We start from the raw sequence: 20,508 nt of genomic DNA, 5'->3' as shown, positions 1-20,508 counted from the left end.
GATAAATGGAAACAAAAACTACTCTGTTTTCGAAGGCCCTTTATCATCTACACACTACAATTATTTCTAATAGTAATAACAACAAAGACAACAATAATAGTAATAATTAAGCTGTCTTTTTATGCACTAGTAAAAGAGTGTTTCAGTTTGATTATTAGTGCTGTGACCTTAAATATAGAAATGACCTCGCGGATAGCTGTTGTGGGTGAGGGTATGGTTTTGTGGGCCTCATATACAACATATGTTTTACTGTAAAAAAATATTAACAAAATAAGTCAGAATTAGTATATAAAAAACTTTATTTGACTGTTATTAAATGAGAGATTAGATTGAAGACATAGACCTACTAACAGAGTAATTATACACACACACACATTATACACACACACCCATACATGTGTGTGTGTCTGTGTACTCTATTCAACTACAAAAATATAACCCATTATATGTCAACACAAGGATCTAAGTTATACATTCTTACTCACTAAACTGAGTATTTGCCTAATCTGTTATCCCCATTAAAATATTGAACTGGTGACAACAGTTTTTTTTTTTTTTTTTTGTTTTTTTTTTCTTTTATGTATGGGGAAGAAAGTGAAAAATGAGGGTGGAAAACGATGAAAATTAAAGTGGAATGGAAATGGAATGGAACCAGTTAAAGTCCGCGGGAGGGCAGACTCCTCTAACTATAAGTTAGTTAAATTCTGTGTGGGACGGCGGCGTCCTCTGGTAAGGGAGTTTGTTTTTTTTTTTTATTTATTTTTATTTATTTTTTAATTTTCTCTCTTTCTCACTGTTTATTTCTGTTTTTGTTTTGGTTGTGTAAAGCACTTTGAAATGCCTTGCTGCTGAAATGTGCTATACAAATAAAATTTGATTGATTGATTGATTGAACAGATTAACTACGCTTTCTTCCTCCTTTTATGTAAATCTGTTCCATTTTCTTTCCTTCTTCCTGTTCTGTTCTGTTTAAACTTTAAACTTCCTTAAAGTTTGCACAAGATTATGCATATTCAGAACTGCAAAAATGTATTTCTAACATTCTCTGTTGTTTCTTTGCCGAGATGCAGGCAAGGTTAAACTTGGTACGAAGATGCTTCTGAGAAACCAAACGTTATCTTGTGTTTACTTTTCCCTCCTGGCTACATTCCAGATCCTTCATCCAACACAGTTTCAGTTGCAGGTTTCTGAAAAAATAAATAAATAAAAAAATAAGAATGAAAATACAGAAGCAAACCTTTGAGTAAGACGTAATTATTCAATGTCAGACTCTAAGAGCTTACATGGTTTATTTCTTTACTGGCCACAGTTCCGTGGTACAGGATGCTGCCATTCTCCTCCTGTGACAAATGTTTGATCGAAAGATTCTTATTTACTTGCATATTATTAAAAAAAAACATTTGTGGATTTGCATTAAGGGTTATTATGAAATGCTTCAAAACAAATACTAGCAGTAAGGGTGCAAACTCGACCCTCAAGGCCACTTCTTAAACACATTCAACCTTTCTCCAGGCTTTCACTTGGGACATCTGATATATGCAGCAGGTTCACTAAGCAACAGAGTAACATTAATGACTTTGCAAAGCCTGGTATGTCAGAACACGGTAATGGTAAGCGCCTCGCTGACATGCTTGACTAAGTTACACCTTATCCCCTTCAAACAGAGGACTGCCTTTCTGCTCTTCAGTGCGCTTTCTGGATGTGCTCTTTGTTCGTAATGTTTGGTTTCATAAGGATTGAATCTCACTTGGTTAAGAAACCTGATTTCCATGCACACCTTCCTCTGCTGACATTGCATGCTTACTTGCATTCAAATTTGTGTTTAAATTTAGCAAAATGAAGCTTAGCGAAATTCTAAGACATTTAATCCTTTAAAAATATTTGAAAATTCAGTTCTGAGGTTAAAATGTTTAAACCTGAGCTAGATGAAACTCTGAGAACCATTGAAATTCTTCATCTTAAAGGTGACAAGTTAGGCATATCTATTGATGTTTTGTGATACTATAACACATCACTAATTGTCACTATGCAGCTGACTATTTTTCAGATTTAAGATGTGTAAATTGCTTTTATCACAACCTTGAATGGCTTTAACATTTATGCTGTAAGTAGTAATGTGTTCGCTGTGTTCCAGCTTCAATGGTCAAAGACAATTAGTTTCAGAGGATAGCGGTGTAATGTACAGCTGTGAAATTTGCATGTACTTACATATCCCACATTGGCATCTGTCAGCTCCTCAGCCTCACTGTTTTCAGTGCTGCATCCTCCAGGAAAACACTCCAGTCCACGCCTTTCTCTCACTCTCTGCAGGAAGTCATACGCTGATGATTTCCCAAGGAGTGCTGCCAGATAAACATTTGACAGGAATGCATTAATTTTGCACAGATAATGGTTGACAAAATGGTTTTCCTCTTGCGATGTCATTAATATCACCTCCTTCACAGATGTTGGTGACCAGGACCATCACAATCAGTCCTTTTGCAGCCATGCCTTCTTGCAGACTCTTCATCTTCCAGAGACTCTTGGATGAAATGCTGTGTTTCCTTTCAGCTCCTGACCCTTTTTTGTTTTGGTTCCCCACGCCCACTGAGCTCCCCAAAGCAACAACAGGCATCGGTTGCGCTTAAGGAGAACTGTATGGGAGGAGAGCGCAACTAATGAAACATCCAAAGAAGGGCTTCAAATGTTTTAGAAATTTTTTTTACTTGGTTCTATTAAAATAATTGCAACTCTCAAGAAAAACACTTTTTTTTCAACAGCACATATAACCACTAGATCACAACTTTCAGTTTAATTGTACTGAAAAAATCTAGAAAAGACAGACATATAGTAGAAGTCATACACAAACACAGAGTATATTAAAAACCTTAATAAATTTTGAAAACCACTATTTTTCCTTGCATACTAAAAAATTGATGTTTCCTGGACCTAGTGACAATGCCTACCTTCATTTTATGTTTTCATAGTGATTTGAGTATGCAAGTAGATAAATATTTCAGCTTAAAAAAGCTTACAAATAAGCAGAAGTCTTATGTCATTCATTGTGAATTAGAAGGAAAAGGTTGCAAGGAGAAGGGGGTAATTAATTAAACTGTAGTTGAAACAAGAACCAATGTCCACTCCCATACTTTAATTGCATAATTAAAAAATAAACAAATTAGAGCTAAAAAAAAATTGGTTGTATGAAGCGAGATGGCGATGGTATGGAAGCCCATTTCCGCCACACTTAAAAAACATTAATAAATAAATTATCTCATTATTTTGAGACGGTATCGTATATTGAGATATAATGAGATAGTATCTCGTTATAGTGAGATGCTATCTCATTATAATGACATAATTTATTAGATTTTTTTCACCAGAGTGTCGGAAACGGGCTTCCATACATAGACACCTCCACATTTTTTTTAAGTAACACCTACTTTGAACAACAGGGGGCGCTACATCTCATTTGCATGCCCGGAAGTTCACAGACGTTTTAAAGCTGTACTTCTACTAACCGTCACTTTTTATTTATTAGCATTAGCTCGTGCTAAAATTTATTTTCATACACTTGCTGTTACTATTATATTATATTGACTCGCTGTCACGTAAGCAGAGTGCGAGTGAAACAATGTAGCTGCTGTGAAGTAATGCCAACTCTAAACGGTGAGATATTTGTAACGAAGGTATTTATTGTGTCTGTTGTTAGCCGCCTACGTTAGCTAATGTTGGCGTGGCAGCTACGGTTGATGGGACCTGTTGCAGATGCACCAGTTGCCTTAGTAAGTGCCATTGCCTGGTCTACAGTAGCATCTCAGTAATGTAGTCACGTTATGTTCAGATATACTCTTCGAACGGGTTTCTTGGTTACGTTAGCATTGTGCTATCGTACCTGCGGGCTCCAAAGGGAAAGTAATTGGTGAAACGACCCCATCTACATGGCTGTGTAGAAGTAGGACTTAAAAGCATCATATTAACTCTGTCAAACAAGGAACAGTATTTGGCGCTATATATTTATATGTGCGCATTGGTATTTTATTTCAGGTTTAGTTTTTCTACTATGAGCTCCCTGTCGGCCCAGCCTCAGGCTTCAAGCTCGTCATGCAGGACGCTTCCTGGAGAGGGTAATCAGGTAATATCATAAAATCCAGACATCATAAGTTTTAGTTATTGCTAATTTTGATGCTAAACCTTTTTTGTTCCCCCCACCCCCTGCTTTAGGTGAAACCAAAAGCCCCGCTGCTCCAGATCTTGCGTGTAGCTGGAGCTCAGGAGGATGTCTTCACTCTCAAAGAGGTGAGCTTCCCGATCAAATGTGAATCATGAGTCTTCTTTTGGCATCTGGGTTACAAACTTGCTTGTCGAAAGCCTACAGCTTCAGTGTCAACCACGTTTTGGTTGCATCATGTTGAAGGTGTGTCCTCACTCTTTCTGCAGCAGTGATGACTAAGCTCCCCTCCACATGGCTAGGAGACGTAGAAATCCTTGCACATGATATGGTAGCCATGACTTTTAAGAAAATGGGCAGGATACACATATCTTTAGATTCCTATTTAGCAACATGCTGAATAGGATTTATAAACCAAATTTTGTTTTTGTTTATATTTTTATTTTCACAACGTTTAGTGATCATTTAGTGAAGACTTTATGACATGTTAAAGCAGTGTTTCCCAACCCTGGTCCTCAAGGCACACTGCCCTGCATGTTTTAGGTATTTTCTTCCTTCAGTCCAGCTGATTTCAATCTTAACAGGCGTTTATTGAACTGCAATCAGCTGAATCAGGCACATTAAAGCAAGGAAACTTCTACAATATGTAGGACAGTGTGCCTTGCGGACCAGAGTTGGGAAGGGATAGTTTATAGAAATTTAATATCTTATTTGCAGTAAAAAAAAAAAAGTGGATTTAGCATAAATCTGAAATTAATATGAGAGGGGTCAATACCACATCTGACTTTTACTCTTTATAGAAAATACATTTTGTGATTTGTGTAAACTCCCTTTCATGAACTATGATGGTTTAAGGGTTAAAAAAATAATTTTCATAAACTTTTGATGTTTGTGAGAGTGAAGTTGGTTTAATGCTGTATATTTAAGTTTTGGCCCTCAAAGAGGGTGAAACGTTCACCTCCAGCACACAATGAAAAAATCTGCACCTATCCTTTAATTTGTTTAGGTGATGCACTATCTGGGTCAATATATCATGGGGAAGCAACTGTATGACAAACAGAGGCAGCACATTGTCCATTGCCAGGATGATCCTTTGGGTGAACTTCTGGAAGTTGAAAGCTTCTCTGTCAAAAATCCAAGGTATTTTTACCTTTACTCATAACTTCCTTGCTCATATGGATAGAAAACTGTTTAATATATATATTTTTTACATAACTGTAATTGACTCATTTTACAGCCCAGTGTATGAAATGCTGAAGAAGTACCTGGTAGTGCTTGGCTGTAGTGGTAAGTGATTACTCTGTCTGTTGGTTGAAATCCTTTCTATATTTTTAAATATTTTGTCTGACAAATCTCCTTTTTTTTATTTGTATGTTGTGGCATATTTTGGGAGAACTAATGTGGGAATACAAGAACAATTTTTTCCCCCCACATTGTTACATATTGTTTTCTCTTTTAAGAAAATGATAAAAGCATACTTTAGAATTTTTGCATCACATAAGGATGCAGGGGTTTTCTTTGGGGCCAGAAGAAATGTTGTCCAGCTTGTTCTTCAAATCAAGTGAAGAGGCTCCACATATCTGAAGGGCATAGTGAGAGAGTGTGTACTCGTATAATTAAAAGGGGGGGTGTCCTTTTGTTTGTTACTGTGTCTCATTTGAAATGCAGACGCTGCAGAGAATCTTTCTGTGGGCCGTGAGTGTGTAGAGGGCGGAGTGGAGGATCGTGGTCAGGTAAAGCCGAAGCATGGTGCTCAGGAGAAACAGAGACCTTATTCACCTCACTGCACACAATACTCCTAAGCGTGAGTCGGTGACTCGCAGGCTTCCTGTACAACTGTTTGCATCTCTTCCTAAAGATCAATTCTGTACCATTTCCTTCCAAGTTTTGGTAAAGTAAATGAAGCTTCCTTCTGCTTGTGTGCACTGAGGAGAGTGAGAGATGGTCTGCTGTCTTCGTTGGTGTACATTTGTACAGAGTGGCACCGTCTCTGTACGACCCCATCCTTGGTTTGGTCTGGTGGTACTTCCAGCACTCTTTTGTGACCCACCAGCTCCACCCAGTGGATGGGGGGGGGCAGAGTCACTGTCTCTGTCTGTCTCAGAGTTCTCTTCTCTGCTTCAGGTTGGAGGCTCTCAGCTCCTGCTCAGGTACAGGCCTAATAACGCTAAGCCTACCCGCTACCTGTTCCTGTGTGCCATTCTTCCTGTTCCCCATAAAAATCCAATTGTAGATAAATCGCCCTGCTACTTTAACATAGTTAATCTGGTATTAGTTCATTTCAGCTTTGTAAATCAAAGAGATTGATGTATTTGTAGTTTATTCATGATGATCAAATTTCAGATGATTTGTCTTCTGACTTCTGTTTCTCTCTCTACTTGAAGCTGTGACATAAAACAGTTCTAAAACATGTGAACCATGCAGACGTTTCTATCCCACTATGAACGTACTTTTACTCTTTAAAAAAATGTAGTAGATTGTTTTCTGACCTGTTTCCTTCGATTGCACATTTATGTAAATACAATAAATTCTGCAAATAGCAAGCAGCACTACTTGGAGAAATTGCAGAATATTTATTTGTGTTTTAATTGGAGCACTGGCTTTTCAGTCTTCTCTTTGTTTTACCAACACTTGCCGTTTTAATTTAAAGTTATAGTTAAATTATGAATTGAGCCTTCCCTTGTCTTAAGTCCTCTACCTTTCATCCTTTTGTACTACCTCCCCCATTCTCTGAGGCCATCTTGAAAAGGAGCTGTGAGTCCTCCAAGGATCTAGTTATGGATCTGTGGTATAATTTTTTTCCCTCATGTTTCTCCTCTCTTTAGATATGTGAGGGTGTGGTCAAAGCAGGAGTGGTGGCCGGAAGTGACGGGCCTCTTCTGCCGACCCCCTCTCAGAGACGACCTCGTGATCCAGACGATGGTGAGCAAGCGGCATCAGAACGCCTCAGCGGAACCGGGTCCAGAAAGCACAAGCTAACTGTTCAAAACTTCTACAGAGTCTCTTGAAGGCTTACCTCGCTCAGCTTGCAAGCGCCCCAAACTGGATGTCACCTTGGAAGAGTGGGACCTCTCTGGTCTGCCCTGGTGGTTTCTGGGTAATCTGCGTAATAACTATAGCCGCAGGAGCAATGGCTCCACTGACATCCATACAAACCAAGTAAGAGACCTCATGTGTTTGTACCCTTAGACATTTAAAATGAATGGTAAAATATGGAAAGACAGCAGATCCAATAGTGAGGAAAAAATAACCTGTTTAAAACTTGAGGCCTTGCAAAAATGTAGATGATGCTTCATACAAAAATAGACAAAATTACTTTTGAAATAATTAGTTAATTTGCCAGTTGATCAACATAATGAAGAACAAAGCAAAAAAAATCTAATGGAGTACTTAAGAAACTAAAGAAATAATTTTTTCTGAGTTCAAAAACAATCTTCTAACATGATGTGCATTTCTAACACCATCATGACAATCTGCTTGTCTCTTATACAGTCATTGGAGTTCAAATTGACTTGGCAACAGCTGAGACTTATCAACTATTAAAAACCTGGAAATCTGAATGAAATGGAAAACTTAAAACTTGGATAGCTCAAATCTGGCAAGACTGACAAAAGCATTGTTTTGTTGTTTTTGCTAACCCCTTTTGATGTGATGAACAAGATTTTGCATGCAATGTCAAATTGTACGGCATGTACGCTGCTGATATTCTGATGTTGGTTGGTTCAGATTTCGTTTCTTCACTGATGTATGAAGGTGGAAGAACAGCCATTTTTATTTGAGCCTTTCAGCTGTGAACTGTTATTTGTGTTCGGTGTAATGCCAACATCCTGCTATGTATGAGAGCAGTCAATATAAAACAAGTCTCACTGTTGCTGAGAATGGTCAACTATGAGCCAGTAACAGTGTTGTCAACAAAGACAGTTGTTCACGAGACCGGGCAGCGCTTGCATATGGTGTGTTCACTGCTCAGAAAAACATTGGATTTTCTCCAGTATGTTTCTCATCACAAATACTGCTTAAAGCATCAATTGTACATTAGGAAATCGGTTAAAAGGTTTTTAATATTATTTGTTGAAGACAAAGGTTTTAATAGTTTAATTTTGTTCTATATTTTTGATGCCGCGCATTTGTTTTGAAGACGAATCGTTTTCCGACAGTGGGTGGTAGTCTGACTGATGAATCAGCTGTCTCTTGCACAGGAGGAGGACACGGCCATCGTGTCAGACACAACAGAAGACTTGTGGATTCTAACAGAGGGGGAGAGTGAGCAAGTGAGTGTGGAGATGAAGGAAGCGGCGCTAGAAGAGGGAAGTGGAGGAGAAGAAGGTTCTGTTGATGATGATTATGGAGGAGGGAAGGAGGAAAAGTCAGACCGAGAGGCAAGTAGTTTATTTTGGACTTCACCATTTTGCATTTTAGTTTTCATAGGAGCCAGTGAAGATGCACTCGGGTCACGTTTAGTTCCAATATTTATTCAGTGTATTATGTATGCAGCTTAATTGTTTAATGTAGATTTTCTTCAAAGGTTTTCATCTGGAAGTGTTTCTGTATATTGTAGCTCTGACCACAAACGACAGGAATGACGAGCTGGATGTCTGTATTTAGATCAGTGCAAACCAGATGAGAGGACAAGATGGAGGACAGTACATTAATACAAGAAGGTGGAAGACACAATTGTCTTGGCTTATTTACTTTTACTTCTTTTTTTAGATGCAGGAAGAACCCGATGAAGACTCTCAGTGTCTGAGTGATGACACCGATACAGAGATCTCCACACAGGTGTGCATCTCCATGCAAGATCTGTGTTTGTACCTTTTTGTTAAGTTGAATGTCAATAACTAGACTAGACTTTGTGTGCCATCTCAATCCTCAGGATGCATGGCAGTGCACAGAGTGCAGGAAATACAACATACCTGTCCAGCGGTACTGCGTTCGCTGTTGGGCTCTACGAAAAAACTGGTACAAGGATGTGCCCCGGCTGGCTCATTCTCTCTCCGTCCCCGACATCCCAGCGTGCAGCTCTCTCTCTGCCCACGACGAAGAAGACGACAGCGACACAGGCATCGATGTTCCAGACTGCAGCAGGACGGTCTCAGACCCAGTCATCCTGCCCTCCCACTCCACAGCTGACCGACCGGTTCCCACAGCAGGTATGAGTAAAGGCAAAGGGCCACGTCCGACTGGCTTCCACAACCACGGCCAGCTCTCAGAGGGGGAAAGCCAGGAAAGTCTGGGCATGGAGGTCCAAGACATTCGACCGGAGGTGCTGCTGGAGCCCTGCAAGCTGTGTCGGGTGAGACCGCGTAATGGTAATATAATCCACGGACGAACGGCTCACCTGCTCACATGTTTCCCATGTGCACGGAGGTTACATAAGTTCCAGGCTCCCTGTCCAGGGTGCGGGAAGATTATTCAAAAAGTTATTAAGATATTCATTCTCTAAAGAGCAGCTGAAGGGATCCAAAGGGTTTTGGCACCTAAACGTAAATGCAACGCACAGATGAAAGTATAAATAGTTAAACATGTTTATTTTACTCATTCTCAAAAATACACACAAAAAAACACAAATTTCAGCACTTGGTAAAGTTTGCTCTTCATTGCTAGGGTTGTTTTGCATCACACTGCCTGTAAAGTATTGTCAGACAAGAAGAGTGGTAACTAATTTTTTTTTTTGTCTCATTTAAATAAGGGACAAGGCAAAACTATTTATTTATTTATTACTAGATGCTCACACTTGAGCAGTCGGTTTGAGGTTTTAATTGATCTCATGAAGGTTTTGTTATTGTTTTACAACCACATAAATGTTCCTAACCTCAACCTTTATGTTTGCAGAGTTGCATCAGTTAACATGTTTTTCTCTTCTAAATAAATTAGATATTTTTATCTTCCTTCAGTGTTGTGGTTCTGAGAAGAGTTACCATTTACAAAGTTTGACCAACAGCAGGTTAACAAGTCAACCCTGACCCCCTTTTTTGTTTTTACGTCAGCTTTAGATTTATGAAAGCCTCCTTCCAAAATTATCTTAAAGTAATACCCAGCCTTGTAAAAATATGTTTTTAATAATTAGATGTTGGCTTAGATCTTGTTTGTGTGAGTGTTTCACCACATACAATATTTAACCTGCTGAAGATTGCAGCTGTAACCTTTCTCCTTGTGACAGTTTGGTGTTTGTTCAGTGTGTCTGACCTTTAAAACTCATGCTTGCAGTAGGTAACTCTTCATTTGTCACCTCCCTGACTTAAGTGAAAATAATTTCATATTTAATTTATTTATGGTGTTTGTGTTGTAAACACCTAATTGAAGTACCTGTAAGAGCCTCTTCACATCACATTTCTTGAAAAGTTTGATTTAAGCGTTACACTGCCATGTAATGACTTTAAGCTTAATTTGTATATAGTAGATTTTATTCAGATTTTTTTTGCATTTTCTGACCTTACTGATGCCATTTCCTTTCAGTGTGCTATAAGTAAAATGTATCCTCTATCTAATTTGCACAATTAAGATTCTCAACGGGTTTCTAACCAAGTTCTCCTCATTGAATGTACCAGATTTTCCATCTGCTTTTTTCCCCCTTGCCTTTAATCTTTCTGCCAGTAGGTGGAGAGAGTTCTGTCTCGTAACTGCTTCCTGCGTAAGCTGTATCAGTGCAAATCTGTAATATACATTTAGCGCATGCCTTTTGCCGTGACTTGAGCTTGTGCAGAATTGGTCTGAAGCTTATGTGAGCCAATAACTAGATGTAAACTTATAAATAAAGCCAGTAGCATTTATCAGCTTCAGTAAGTATCAACACATAATGGGAGTGTGCTACATATAGAGCTCATCTAGGGGATAGAGTTGATATAGATTCAGGTGCTGACAGAAGTGATTCATTCATGAGAAGTTTATAATGTAATCCAGTAAGGTACACTTTTCTTTTTGTTTTCTCCAATTGTTGCTTATTACATTTTTTTGTTGTTGTTGTTGAGCAATAAAGGTTTAAAATATTAAACGTTGTTGAAATATTCATCGGTGGCATTACAAGCCTCCATTTCCAATGTGTGTTTACTGGGTGAAGACTAAGTCATTGTACGACACGGCAGCTGCTCTGTGTCTTCTCCCTGACTGAGCTCCAGCACCTGCAAAGCTCCTCTGCTTACTCACCATTTTTCTTCTGCTTGCTTGTCCTTGACTTATTTTTGGACCGTTCTTGAGAAGTGGGGCAGACGAGCCGTCCTCTCCTGCTTTCTGTCGGTACATAAATACCGCCGCTTCTGTGGAGCAGGATGTTATTTAGGTGCTCATTAGAGCACGTCTTGTTTGTGGAAAGTCCCTATTTATGTTGTCCCCGACAACTCGCCACGAATGTATTGATGACACAGTAACAACTTGTTCTTGAAGTGGCTGGGTTACTTTTCAGTGAGTTTTATAGTTTGATTGGCCTTCAAAAGTCCCTTAAGTAGTGAATATAGTTTAACTGTGTGTCATAAAGCTCCACGGAGGAGTTGATGAGTGAGATTGTTTTTATTTGAAGACTGAAACATGACAAGTGAAGGGATAAAGTTGTGGCGAAGTTTAAAGCAGAGTAATGTTTAAAGGCAATATTCCAAGCCTGGAAAGTTTTACAGGATATTTTTCAATCCATAATCTTAAAATGAAGACTATATAGTGCACTCTACCTACCAATACCTGGTAGGTAGTGTGCCAGGTATTGGTTGGACAAGAAGAGTAATGCCATTAGAACAACTTGTTGTGCACTCCACATATTCAACCATTTGGGAAGCGTGGCAAACAGAAATTAAATTTATAAAAACTGTAGAAAATGGCCTTCCAGCTGACATTTGGAACAAGGCGGTCTGCTCAAATTTAGCTTTTTAGGTATAAATATAACCACTGGGATGGAAAATGTTCTTTTTTTACACTTTAATATTTATTGATTTTTACAAAAACGGAAGACTGTATACAACAGCCTTGATATTTCTTCTTAAAATAATTGTCATTCAAACATTCATTAACATTCATCCTGATCCAATGTTCTTGATTAGGCAGGTCAGGCTTCAACTGTATTTATAGTATTTTGTGTACCACTTTGTCAAACAGAGCCTTTCAATAGAAGATGGTCATTTCTTCTGTTGAGATTTCTTCTATAATCCTGATCCAATGTCCTTGATGGCCTCAACCATCTTTTTATTTTTGCCTTTTTACTTGTGGCCAGCATTACCTTTGTCAGAAACATATCTTCTTTCCTTGCCACATCTGTTGTATTATCCAAATGCATCACCAGTCAAGCACAGCCCAGATTTTTAGTCAATGTCGATCAAACACGTTCCCAATATCCAGTTACTTTTGTAGCTCCCAAAAATATGTGAATGTTTGGCTTTTACTTTTCCACATTGTCGCCAACATTCTTGTAATGTAGAAGTCTGATTACTTTTGATTTTGGGTGTTATAAATAATTGTGTTAGATTTTTCCAACAAAACTCCCTCCATTTGTCATCTGGTATTTTAATCATCAGATGACAAATGGTCATATGCTGGTAGAAAACTTGAACTGCCCATCACCCTGAACACACTAGTCCATCTGTGAAACACAGTTGTGGCACCATACTGTGTCAATGGCCGTCTTCAGCAAGGGCAGTAAGGCTGGTGAGAGAGGGACATCAGGATGCGGCAATACTGGACAGAAAAACTGGTAAAACACTTGACTGGGGCAGAGGTTCTCCTTCCAGCAACAAATCTATTTCAAGGTACCACAAAGTCACTTATTTTTCCAAACGATGTTTTAATACAAATGGAGATTGGTCAAAGGTATTATGTGCCCTTGTGGCCTTAAATGTTTGGAGCAGTCAAATCTTGAATCTGGTTTAGTGAAACATTACTGCTCTGCCGGAGGCATCTGGTGCGTCATCGAGTAAAGGCGAAGAATGCTGTAGCACCCCTGGTGACATGGCATCCAGACTTTGGCAGCTCTAGAATGGCATGGCACAGGGAGTGGTGGGAGGCAGGGGGGAATCCGCATGTTTCCATGGTGACGGTTCCTGCGTTAACATCCCAGAATAGCTCGACACATTCTCTCTTTATCCTTCCATAAACTAGTCTGTTGAACATCACTATTGTGTTTTCAATATTTCACCAAGATGGGTGTAATTCATAAATACAGTTTCCACTCTTCCTCTTATATCCTTCAGTTTTCTGCCTCCATGCTTTTATTTTTTTTCCTAGTTGTGTCCCAAGATTTCCCTTCTGACTTCCATGCAGACACACACACACACACACACACACACACACGCTCACGCTCCCCTTTGTTGTGTCGGACTATTTGGTCGCTGCAGAAACCATGCCACTATATTTGTCAAGCGTTGACATGAGAGAAGGTCACTGGAGCCTGAGCTAAACAAAGAGGAGTTTGGAAGAAGGTATAAAGATAGTAGGTGTTAACAAGGTGGTGAAATAATAACAGAGGTGTGTCTGAATAAAAAGAAATGAAGAAAAGAAGCCACATAACGGAACTGTTGCTGAAAAGCTGATGATGGTTTCCTCACAGCTATGCACACACATCTTCTGTTATCACACTGCCTGGTAAAGTCTTAAACCTTATTTCCTACTTTGCTTTTAGCTGGACAGTGGTTAGGTGGTGCAACGTTCCTTGGAGCTAGCTGAAATGTTGAGTCAGAAGTATTTGTGATTTCCAAAGCTCTCAAAGAAGACGATACTGCGCCTGAACTGGCGTACAAAGTATTCATACCCATTGAACCTGTATTTTGGCACGTTACAATCAATAACTTTAATTAATCTTATTGGGATTACATATGTTGAGGGTGTTATGAATTGTAATTTTGCATAAAGGTTTAAAAAGTTAATTTATGACCAGAGCACATTCTTCCATATGTTTGCTTATAAATTACTTTCTTTTTCTCACTTTTGAGCAAAGGTCAAAATTATGGAGAGCACGACTGTTAGCTATTCTTTCTCCCAGATGAGCAGCTCCTCCAAAGTTACAATATGTCTCATGGCTGACTGTTATTAACACTCTCCTTGCCCTGTCTGACAATGTAAGTGGACAAAAATCTCTTGGCTGTGCCTTTTCTGTGTTTGAATAATAGAGTAAACGATGACAAGTGAAATAACCAAACACCAGAATGTCGTTTAGTTACGTTACCCTGCATTTAAATGTTAAATGCGACAGAATGCTGTGTCCCTTGATCTTCATGATGATGATTGTTCACTAAAAGTTTCTTAACAAAACCCTGAGACCTTCACAGAATAGCTGCCTTAATAATGACATTAAATTATGCTCGAGTGACTGCATTTACTAATTAGGGAACTCCTGGGGACAACTGGCCTCTATTTTGTTTAATTCTGTTTTGCAGAGAAAAGAAATTCATGCCACACTTGTCAGAGTTTCAGATAAAAAAAACACAAAATAAATAAATAAAGCTCTTTTCTTTCCACTTCATAATTACGTTCTACTTTGTATTAGTCTGTTACACAGTATCGCAACAAACTGCGCTGACGTCTGTGGCTGTCGGATGACAAAATGTGAATGGGATTAAGGATAATGAAAACATGCGAGGTACTTTAAATGATGTATAATGAAACAGTAGACCTGGCTGGCTGTTAACCGTAAGTAACTCCAGAGGTTCAGTGAGCTGCATACTGCGATAGTGGGAAGTGGGTAATGTGCATAGGTATGAGCGTGTATGTGTGTTTGGGTATGCTGGATCTTCGGGGGCTGAGTGGGATGCCAGTGAAGGGAAGGGCAGTGGATGGCTCGGCCCATTCCTGTGATTTAACATGACACCACTTGCACTAAGACTGCGACAGCTGCACACGCACATGCCGGCCATTCTGTTTGTTGTAGGGGATTACTCTGCGATAAAAGCCCCAGTGAGCTGCAGCGTGGCTGGGGCAGAACTACTGTCCCCATCCACCCCCCCTTCCTCCTTCCCCCCCAACTCCTAAACTTTTGAAAGCTTTCTCCAGGCCTCCAGAGCCCCCTGAAAACACAGGTGGGGCGCATCTTTCTGAACCGTCATGAATGGGAGTATTCTGCTGACCATCAGCCAGGCTGTAGTGGTGTCATATTGCCGTCAGACATCAATCAAGTGGGTCTGCACTGAAGCTTATGTAAGGTTCATTACTCAACAGAAACGCCACAGCACTACGCGGACACTTTATTCACTTTTTCATCATCAGTTAATCCACCTTTACTAAGATATAACGTACTCATTTCCAGTACTTTGTCTTGTTTCATTGTCAAAGTTGTGAAATCACTTGAAAAATCAGTGTTATTAGTGAGAAACAGACTGATTTTAAAGGTCCAATGAGGGGTGTTCAGTTATCATGGTGATGGTAGCCATTAGTCTCTGCCGACAGATTATGGCATCTGCTGCCGTCACTATGGTGACCATAACCTCTGAGTTTGCCAGCCTTTAAACAGAATGTTTTTCACAAGCCGTAGAGAGACACTCTGTGCAGTCTCAGCTGAGAGACAACAGATGATGGATTTTCTTCACTATATTTTTCTCTCCTGCCTCCTGACAAAGCAGACGTCAGTCTGAGGTTTAAGGTTTGCTGACCACTACTCTTTGTCTGCTGTTGGAGAAATGTAAGATTTCATTCAGTATTGATGTTAATTAACCTCATTATTGAGGTTAACAGATTGTCTTTCAAAGTGAAGATGTGAAGGCAAATTAAGCAAACCTCACAATTACCCCAAATTACATCAGACAGACAGAACTAGTATTACGTTTATGGACCTGCATTAACAGGCCTGGTCCGATCACCAGAGTCGAGGTTTCAAAATCAGGATTTAATTGGATGCTAGGCAAAGTGGTTGAGTTTTCTCCAGCTCAATAAAACATAGAGAAATACAGTGGTGCCCCTCCCACATAAGATGCTGCACATTGGAGATCAGCTGGTTTTGTTCACGAGAAACACACATTTGTCTGGTTGGAACAATTTCAGTTTGTAAAAAACTAATGAACAAAGAGTAGGATAGATTTAAATAGAAGAAAACAAGGTTATGACTTAAATAACCTTGTTTATGTAGGTGGCATAATGACTAAGATTAGTATAACTGAACATGGATTTTTGAAGTTGGTCTGCTCTGCTGAAAGGGTTAAACTCTGTTCGGTTCTCAAAAGCCAGTGGGGAGTGTTGTTTAGCACGTGATACAAAAATAACCCCCTTTGTCTTCACTTTGTATCCCCTAGGACCAGAGAGGCACCTGGATTACCCACTGCAACTTGTGTGAAGTTAAAATTTTATTGATGTAAATACTTGCAGTAGCTTATACAACTTTCATTTCAAGGTTAAAAGAACATTATGAGTGAAATTTAACTAAACCCCTTTCAACCTGTTTACTAGCAGATGTTTTTGAAAAATGTCGTGTCTGAAACGGCGATAAGTTTGCTTGAGGATAGCCAAATAAATTCAAATATAAATGAATATGTTTTGGTACATTCTGTATATTGTGAGAACTTCTTTTCAGCTAAACGGAGATCAAACCCCCCTGTGCCCTTGTTCTGTCGCTGGGATCCGATCTCCCTGGACGGATGTCCTGCTTCATCCACCTTTGATTAACGCTCTTTCTCTGTTGTTATCTTACTCTCCTCTTTCATATCTGAGATTTTCAGACGGCACTCAAATGACGGCTCTCTGGGTCAGCGATGATCTTGAGGCTAACCTGGGGTGAGGAGGGCCGATCCACCCGTCCCCGTCCGCCCCCACCCCGCCGTCCTCAGCTGTCCCGCAATGTGTTGCTGCTTGTCACTGAGGAGAAGTGGGACACTGTTGCCAATGACAGGGCAATCCCTCCAGACACACACACACACAGTCATATGAACACAGAATTGTAAACAACTGAGAATTTATTTCATTTTTTTTTAAGCATTAACAGTTAAGTCAGTAATTTTAAATAGAACAACTATTTATTATAGGTGAATGATGTTTACTCATCTGAACATTAATAGTTGTCACAAGAGTAGAAAAGGGATTTGGTGCGAAGTCCTCTAGTAGGTATTGATATTGTAGGTAAAAATGTGTAAAAAGACAAAAAATAATTTTCTTATTACAAGAAGTATAATTTCACACTAAAGTAGTGTGAAAAAATGTTTCATCTAAATTATGATTTATTCAAAATAAGCTTCACATTAAGAATATACTTTTTTCAATTCGCCTGTAGTACTTTATATATATATATAAATGTAAGTATTTTTTTAGATGACACAAAGTTCTCTCACAAATGAGAGACACGTAAACATGCCATTTTAAATAAGAGTTATGTATTTTGATCTTTATAAATCAGGACAAGAGAATACAAGAGAATAGCTCCTACCTCCCACAGGGACATTTAGTTACAAAAATATAGTAAAGATGATGTTACCTTCTGTGAACAACGTGAAACTGAGGCTGAAAAATAAAAGGTGAAAAGACATCTCCTTAACAGATGTGAGATGTTTCAAGAACAACGGAGGGGGGAACAGTTTTATTTCGCTTATTTGCATTACCATGGAAATGTTATGTCACAAGAGGCTGACTTGTTTTTATTCAGTGGGTGATTTTAGTCTGTCTTACTTTCTAGCATCTTAAGGACTACGTATGTTCATTCTAGTGGGGAGTTGCTTGCATGTTTGATGCTCCAGCACACGCTCGTGCACACACTTTCTAAGTTTTGCTGACAATGGATTAAAATTACAGAGGGTTATGAGTGACTCTGACACACTGTGGACCCCCTCCCTGCTTCACCCGTGAGTCCAACACAGGCGTCTTTGTGCTCCCTCCACCATCAGTGAAGATCCATCACAGACTAACCTGACAGCCAACGGCAGGCCTCTGCCAAGCTCCAGCTGCACGCTCTGCTTCAAGCCCGACGCCAAAACTTCAACTGTACACACTGAACATCCTGCCGGCTCCGGTGATATCAATACTTGAGCTAAAACAAAACATCCGTTATCGCTAAAAAAAAACTGAAACGGTTTACATGTTTTATTTTCGCTTAATTTTTTTTTTTTGGAAGATCAAGAATTTACAGAGATGGGTCAGGAAGGAGAAACCAACAAAAACAGGGAGAAATATTGTATATGTAAAATTTTACCTATTATTTCCACAGGTAAAACAGAATTTCTATTTTTTGTGCACATTTTAAATAAAAAACTAAATATTGACTGATTCATGTTTGGCACTTTCTTCTGCTCCACCTTTAGTAGCACCGTATTGGAGACCTTTGTTGTATTTTTAAAAGTTAAATATGGCCCCTTTCTCACTCGATGGAGGATTCCAGCTGCTCGAGAGATCAGAGCATCATTTTTGTCATATTTCTCATTGCATAAAGCGATGCATGTTTTCTAGGTGTGCTCTGCAGGGAGGTTGTATCAGGGAGCAATCTCTGAATGCCATCCAACCTTGAAATGCTAAGAATAAACTTTGGTTTTCACTTGTTGAAATAATTGATGCATACATGATCAAGATGTATATAAAAAATAAATAAACTACCTGTGCGCCCTTGAAACATGAGATAATTTTTAAGCTGTACAATTTTAGATGAGAGCGTAATTTTTTAAAACAGAGTCTTAGTTGTGCCTATTTCTGTCTGAGGTTTCCATGTCATTCCTGGATATGAATTTGTTTATTTCCTTTCATTCTCCAAAGAGACGTTTGTGAAGTTAAGCAATGATTGTAAAATTGACTGAGTAGGCACTTATCGCTTCAGTCATTTGATTACTTACACATACGTTACACGAATTCTTATTAATCTATTGTTGGATTTTATAAGAAAGAACTGGTGTTGCAGTCTGACGTAGAAAGAGCAGAATGGCAAAAATTAAAGATAAAATTAATGATTACGTAAAAGAGAAGCTGAACAAATGCTGCATTTTCACTTTAAAATAAAACAGAAAACTATCCATCCATTATTTTACACGCTTATTTTTAGAAGAGTTATGAGAGGTGCTGGTGCTTATCTCCAGTGGTCAACGGGGGAGAGGCGGGGTGCACCCTGGACAGATTGCCTGTCCAAAAAGAAAAATATTTAAAAATCTTCCTAAAACTAATCGCTATGTAAATGCTTGCACTTCATTTACCACAACTTTCACCACTTATTAATATGTGGTGTATTGTATTGTTGGTTCTTAGAAAAAACAACAACATTTGTTCTGATTTTCCAGTTTCTGTTAGTTTTTTCATTTATGCCCAATTAATGTGTCACTAAAATGTAAGAATTTTCGAGAAAGGCCAATTGGTTCAATATACCTCTCTCAATTTGCCACCAAAGTGTTTGCATGTGGCTGCTACAAAATACCGCATCCAAATTCTTCTGCCACCGGCAAGCATTTCCTGTTAGCTATAAGTGTTACAGTGATAAATCTACGACAGTGATACGAGATACGCAGGGATGTAGCACATCTTAACTGGTGCCTGTCATTCCGTTGCGGCTTCTCTGCTGCTGGAAGTGTGTGTTTTGGCTATGCTTCCATGCTAGCGGAAGCCACTCAGAATTAGCTGCTGAGCTATGAGGTAAGACGTGTTCTGGGTGGATTAACACCTGCTGGCTAAGCTAAAACTATGACCGACTGGAAGAGGTCAGGAGAGCTAAAGCCATTTCCTCTGCACAGTGGTCTCATTTTTACCCCTTGGTTACAAGTAGTAAATTGAGCCAGACTAATTTTGGTGCTAAACTTACTTCTCTGTTCATGCCTGCCCAGACCTGCTATATACAGAGCTCAGAAGTGACACTTCTTGCATCACATTGTGCAATCCCCTTGGAAGGAAAATAAAAGAATATGATACCCAGCAACAATGTAATGAGCTTCAAAGAGTTCAGGATTTTTGAAGTAAGGTTCCGTCAAATTTTATAAGCAGTTTATAGCTTACCTACAGTAGATAACTCTCACAGCTTCTTTATTAAGTATGAATCCATATTCATTAGTTCCTGAGGATGAAACTAGAGGCTCGCGCAAGAAGGGCTGCGACCAAATTCAAACTCTACCATCTTAAAATAACTCTAATCTTAAGAATGTCATTACAAACCTTTAGATATTCATCACATTTGCAGCAGAAAGGTTATTTATCTAGGAAAAAATTATTGTTTTATTGGGAAATTGAGATTCCCAATAAAACAGCAATTATTTTCCTGTGTGAAACACTAAGAGAACAACTAAATCAAGTCAAAATAAAGATAATTCAAAAAATCAATAAAATAGGGTTCCCAAACACAGCTATAGAATTATTGCCTATTTACACAGCTTTATTTTTACTCTGGTTACTCGGACCAGAAATGTTTTACATGTTCCATTCTGACTATATGTTTTACAAATGGGGATCAAAATATGGCACCACCTCCATTTTTTTTCCCACAGAGAAACCAGAATTATATTTTA

General features: G+C 38.9%; 2 protein-coding genes across 4 annotated transcripts; one reads left to right on the top strand and one right to left on the bottom strand.

Moving 5' to 3' along the window:
• Nucleotides 1–281: 281 nt before the first annotated feature.
• LOC145551725 (uncharacterized) lies at nucleotides 282–2,580 on the bottom strand. Its single transcript, XM_081607279.1, has 4 exons — nucleotides 2,434–2,580; nucleotides 2,209–2,342; nucleotides 1,284–1,340; nucleotides 282–1,187 (listed from the first exon to the last, which is right to left on the bottom strand). Exons 1-4 carry the CDS (start codon nucleotides 2,507–2,509, stop codon nucleotides 1,143–1,145), a joined length of 312 nt encoding a protein of 103 aa, XP_081463405.1. The 5' UTR covers nucleotides 2,510–2,580; the 3' UTR covers nucleotides 282–1,142.
• Nucleotides 2,581–3,448: 868 nt separating this feature from the next.
• On the top strand, nucleotides 3,449–11,141 carry mdm4 (MDM4 regulator of p53). Of its 3 annotated transcripts, none has more exons than XM_008409276.3 (11): nucleotides 3,449–3,648; nucleotides 4,027–4,114; nucleotides 4,204–4,278; nucleotides 5,157–5,290; nucleotides 5,388–5,437; nucleotides 5,819–5,883; nucleotides 6,976–7,072; nucleotides 7,149–7,309; nucleotides 8,335–8,529; nucleotides 8,861–8,929; nucleotides 9,024–11,141. In XM_008409276.3, exons 2-11 carry the CDS (start codon nucleotides 4,043–4,045, stop codon nucleotides 9,591–9,593), a joined length of 1,488 nt encoding a protein of 495 aa, XP_008407498.1. In that variant the 5' UTR covers nucleotides 3,449–3,648; nucleotides 4,027–4,042; the 3' UTR covers nucleotides 9,594–11,141. The 3 variants fall into 3 exon arrangements, with proteins under 3 accessions (XP_008407498.1, XP_008407499.1, XP_081463404.1); XM_008409277.3 differs by having other exon boundaries at nucleotides 3,450–3,648; nucleotides 8,350–8,529; XM_081607278.1 differs by lacking the exon at nucleotides 3,449–3,648 and adding an exon at nucleotides 3,746–3,764.
• Nucleotides 11,142–20,508: the final 9,367 nt, after the last annotated feature.

This window comes from Poecilia reticulata, chromosome 5 (assembly GCF_904066995.2).
Source record: "Poecilia reticulata chromosome 5, P_reticulata-male-v2, whole genome shotgun sequence".
Taxonomy (NCBI): Eukaryota; Metazoa; Chordata; class Actinopteri; order Cyprinodontiformes; family Poeciliidae; genus Poecilia; species Poecilia reticulata.
Note: the sequence above shows the minus strand (reverse complement) of the source record. Positions and strands in the feature narration are given on the sequence as shown.

Excerpts from the sequence above, each read along its gene's own strand:
- LOC145551725 (XM_081607279.1), bottom strand. The coding sequence starts at position 2,509 with ATGAAGAGTCTGCAAGAAGGCATGGCTGCAAAAGGACTGATTGTGATG. Across the intron at positions 2,343-2,433 it reads CACCAACATCTGTGAAGGAG|CACTCCTTGGGAAATCATCA; the intron begins GTGATATTAATG and ends TTTATCTGGCAG. Across the intron at positions 1,341-2,208 it reads CAGATGCCAATGTGGGATAT|GAGGAGAATGGCAGCATCCT; the intron begins GTAAGTACATGC and ends CATTTGTCACAG.
- mdm4 (XM_008409276.3), top strand. The coding sequence starts at position 4,043 with ATGAGCTCCCTGTCGGCCCAGCCTCAGGCTTCAAGCTCGTCATGCAGG. Across the intron at positions 5,291-5,387 it reads TTCTCTGTCAAAAATCCAAG|CCCAGTGTATGAAATGCTGA; the intron begins GTATTTTTACCT and ends CTCATTTTACAG. Across the intron at positions 5,438-5,818 it reads GGTAGTGCTTGGCTGTAGTG|ACGCTGCAGAGAATCTTTCT; the intron begins GTAAGTGATTAC and ends TTTGAAATGCAG.